General features: G+C 41.8%; 3 protein-coding genes across 3 annotated transcripts in view; 2 read left to right on the top strand and 1 right to left on the bottom strand.

Annotated features, from left to right (window-relative positions):
• LOC128725286 (probable chitinase 10) overlaps positions 1–934 on the bottom strand; it is a 6,364-nt gene extending 5,430 nt beyond the window's left edge. The window contains exons 1-3 of the mRNA XM_053819022.1: positions 928–934; positions 728–792; positions 1–647 (exon numbers count right to left, since the gene is read on the bottom strand). Coding sequence (XP_053674997.1) covers positions 1–647; positions 728–792; positions 928–934 — 719 coding nt within the window. The remainder of the gene's footprint in view (positions 648–727; positions 793–927) is intronic.
• An 851-nt stretch (positions 935–1,785) lies between these two features.
• Positions 1,786–2,679, top strand: LOC128725277 (peritrophin-1). The gene is made up of 3 exons (XM_053819010.1): positions 1,786–1,801; positions 1,886–2,433; positions 2,533–2,679. Exons 1-3 carry the CDS (start codon positions 1,786–1,788, stop codon positions 2,677–2,679), a joined length of 711 nt encoding a protein of 236 aa, XP_053674985.1.
• A 306-nt stretch (positions 2,680–2,985) lies between these two features.
• Positions 2,986–3,648, top strand: LOC128725266 (probable chitinase 10). Its single transcript, XM_053818999.1, has 2 exons — positions 2,986–2,989; positions 3,062–3,648. Exons 1-2 carry the CDS (start codon positions 2,986–2,988, stop codon positions 3,646–3,648), a joined length of 591 nt encoding a protein of 196 aa, XP_053674974.1.
• Positions 3,649–4,057: the final 409 nt, after the last annotated feature.

The raw sequence follows: 4,057 nt of genomic DNA, 5'->3' as shown, positions 1-4,057 counted from the left end.
TTTTCTGGGAAATCGCACTGGTTAGTGGCTGTATTCCAGTAAACACCACGTCCGCAACTGTGTAGAATAAGCTTTCCATAAGCGCAAATATAGTAACTCTCACAAGATGACGTGTGGGCGATGAAACTGAACTCATCCGAGGTGCATATAGGATACGGGTTTTTGTTCGGTACAGTAAACAAGGGCGCCAAAGTAGTTGAAGGAATGGTCGATGTAGGACGAATCGTGCCGATAGTAGAAGTAGACAGAGTAGTGGGTGCCGCCGTCGGAGCCGTGGGAACATACGGTGGTTTGATCGGGTTTTTCGTGGAGCTAGCTGTTATTGGAGGCGCTGTTGGTGCAGTCGGAATGGGTGGGAATGTAGTGATCGGTCGAGACGTTGTTGGCGCTACGGAAGGCAACCGAGTTGGCGTGGGAGCAGTAGGAATGGTGGGTGAGGTGGACGGAGGGTCAACAAAAATTGGAGGCAGCAACGGTGTTTGGCCACATTTGACAAAGGATGCCCAGTTGCATACCATCGCAAAAGGATCAAACATTGTGCCGACGGCGCAATGCTGAATCTTTTGTACATTGTACTCGCAGACAATATACGATGCACAGTCGTTAGTTATTGGTAGCTTTTGTCCATTTGGCATCGCCAAGCATATCTGGGAAGCAGCGTAAACATTTGAATTACCAGCGGATTATCGGTCATGATGTATTGTGAATATAAACTAATAAGACTTACGTTGTCTGATATAAACCGTGCATATACTGAATTAATAAGCAGCCCAACCAGAGCAAAGCTGAGGGCTGTCAGGCAAGTCCCACAAAAGACAAAAGAAACGTTTACATTAGTGGAAAATTATGTTTATTAATAATACGAATATGAAAGCGACAAATTACACAAATGTGACGACCTCACATTCTGCCACCTTTGTCTTCTACCTTGCATTGTTAACGCGTCAGAAAGAATAACACCACTACCCAATGTAAGGTTTGTTGATAGTGCAAGAAAACGACCAATTTTTGTCCTCTTTGTCGGTGGGGTATATTTATACGTTCGGTGAAACAAATGAAGTCTCGCGAAATGTAAGTCGTGTTTAGTTGCATGTAATTTTGATGTCATCGCACCGTATCTAAATGACCATCATCGGTTCATGATACAGAGGCACTCTATGGTCGGTGAGCGGAAGTGACGGCATCGTGTGACACATAGAGAAGAAATACGCTGAACGAAAGAGGTATAACAAGAGCAAATGAATGTACCAGCTCATTGAAAGAGGCTTCATGTCGTTGCATTGTTTTACAAAGCCTGTCTAGACACAACATAATACATAAACATAATGTTAACAATATAAAGGTAAATCTTTTAGCAAAATAAATACAGCAAATGGAAAAAGTGTTGGTCAATTATGCGACTTGTTCCATAACAGTATTGCTATTCCGAATATCAAGTAGAACAACTGAATGCAACAATATCACATTCTGATTTCACAAAAATGGCGTTGCCGTGTATTGCTTTAAACTCAAACTTTTTTCAAACCCCACTTCTTCGAATGTGACCATATAATTTATATATTTGTAAATTTTACGACAGCAGGTTAAGCCGACACAAACTTTGTTCGCATTCATAAATCGGGGCGGCTTCTTAGGTAAGAAGATTTAACAGAACGAGCGTTGTAAATCAACGCTCAATCCTGGTTCGATTTGGCACAGATTAGATAGCTGATAGGCGATAACACGCATATAAAACACCACCGATAGAGATTGACCCTGTATTTGGTAGCCACTGGTGGGATCAAAATGAGAAACAAGACGCGTAAGTTGCTATATTTCTAGTCATGAGAAGAGGATTTCTACTTAACAATGTTATTTACAATTGGCAAATAATTTCCTTCAAAAGTACCAGGTATCCTACTGGCTATTGTTGGATGTACATTAGCGCAAACTACTACGGATCCTTGCGTAGAACAAGGATTAACTAGTGGTTTCCTGCCTCATCCAACGGATTGCACAAAATATATCAGCTGCTATGGTGGAAAGGGATACGAGCAGACGTGCCCTGACGGCAAACACTACGACGCGGCTCTGCAGGTGTGCGATCTGGCAGAGAACGTGGGGTGTGTAGTGAATAATTGTCCAGCGGACGGTATTGTGTTTTTGCCTATTGAAGGCGTGTGTGATCGATACATAATTTGTATAGGTGGTACAGCTTTCGAAAGTACTTGCGACGAAGGTCTGTACTTTGATGAACGTATTGGAGAGTGTAATCTGAAGGAAGACAGCGGATGCGTCGTAAACCCGTGTACAAGGCCTCCACCGAACCCACCAATACTGGAAATCTACCCAAATGATAGCAACTGCAAACAGTACCTTATTTGTCTAGACGGTGAACCAAACATCAAAGATTGTGCACCAAACTTAGTGTTCGATCCTAACGAGTTACAATGCGTAATTGGAGATGTCTGCATCGTAAGAACTTTATGATTGATTTTATGTTAGGTTGGTAGCAAAACTTCTAACGTGTTTTTTTCGTCTAAAATTATATAGCCGCCAGCACCGGGCGTAACTACTGCTGATCCGAATGCGACAAGTACAACCGCGGATCCCAATGCACCTACAACAACTGTTGATCCTTTGGATACATCCCCGTCGCAGGATACTACTACCGATTCGATTACCACGCTACTGCCTTAAATGATGATATCAGTTGATGTCAACCAATGTCTTTGGTCCGTGTTTTGTGTGCTTCATGTAAATAAAGATACCAAAACAACCCAAACAATGTGACGCACAATACGAGAGGGTAATGCATTCTTACCCTGTTTTATCTAACCTTGTACGTCCGAAAGACCAGGCAATTAAACAAACCTACCAAAAGCGTATATAAACGAGAATTTTCGAGATGAGGAATGCTTGTGCGATAGAATCTCTAGGCAGATTAACTGCTTGGCTCAGAAATCAAGCTCGTGTGCGCCTTAGTAAACGAAAAATAAGACAATTATGAGTAAGTTCAATACTTGGCACATTACAAAACAGTGGTTTAAATATAATTTTCTCTTCGCTTTGCCCGGCATAGTCTGGCTACTGCTTTTAGCTATGACCGTTGGAATGTGTAGCGCCCAGGTTCCTGTGTGCGATAGCGCCGCAACCTCTTATCATGCAAATTCGCTGAATTGCAGTCAATATTATACCTGCTATCAGGGAACCGCCACTCTACAATCGTGTCCGGACCAAAAATACTTCGACTCAGCCAGAACTCTATGCGATTTCCCTGAATATGTAGCTTGTACTATGGGACCTTGCATGGGAACCACTGGATTGGTGGCAGTTGCTATCCCAAACATCTGCACCAGTTACACGCTATGTGTTCAGGGTATAGAGTATAACAGAACCTGCGCTGACGGTACGCTTTTCGATGCCACTTATGGAGACTGTGTGGTAGCCAAAGACAGTACTTGTGAAGAAAATCCGTGTCTCACAGTTGATCCAGCAACAGCTACACCATCCACGTTTTATCCTGTTTTGAATTCTTGCAACAAGTACATTATTTGCGATAAAACTAATCCGGTCGTACGTACTTGTGTCGGCACTACAGTATTTAGCCGAACCGTGTCCAAGTGCGTTACCCCAACCAATTACACTTGTCCTCCAGGCACAGCCTAAGATTACAGCATATTTTTATCTCGGAGTTCATAAACGCAGTATGCTAATAAAACAAGTAATTTTGATTTGGAGCGTGATAACATGGTATTAAGCCATTTGTGGAGATGCATTTGTGGAGATCATCGTAGAAACGATGTTCGCATATATTCATATACCTTATATCCTCTGAATATATCCGACTGATTTGCACTAAATTTGCTACATAGGTTAGTTAGGCGAAGTTGATGTGCTATTTTTACTAGCTGATAAAGCGATTTCATTCGGGTCGACGTAGTTTAATGAAACATAAGGGGGTATTTTTACGTATACTGGTGTAATTCAATTTTTGATGAGTATATTCTTTTTTTTCTAATTTAATTGTATTCATTCTTTTTACGTGATTCCTAGATTCGTCTTTCAAGGTTTTCTA

This window comes from Anopheles nili, chromosome 2 (assembly GCF_943737925.1).
Source record: "Anopheles nili chromosome 2, idAnoNiliSN_F5_01, whole genome shotgun sequence".
Lineage (NCBI taxonomy): Eukaryota > Metazoa > Arthropoda > Insecta > Diptera > Culicidae > Anopheles > Anopheles nili.
The sequence above is the reverse complement of the archived record's forward strand: the minus strand, read 5'-3'. Positions and strand labels throughout refer to the sequence as shown.

What these genes read in the sequence shown, in the direction of transcription:
- LOC128725277 (XM_053819010.1), top strand. An exon ending in ATCCTAACGAGTTACAATGC is followed by an intron (nt 2,434 to 2,532) that starts GTAATTGGAGAT and finishes AAAATTATATAG; the next exon opens with CCGCCAGCACCGGGCGTAAC.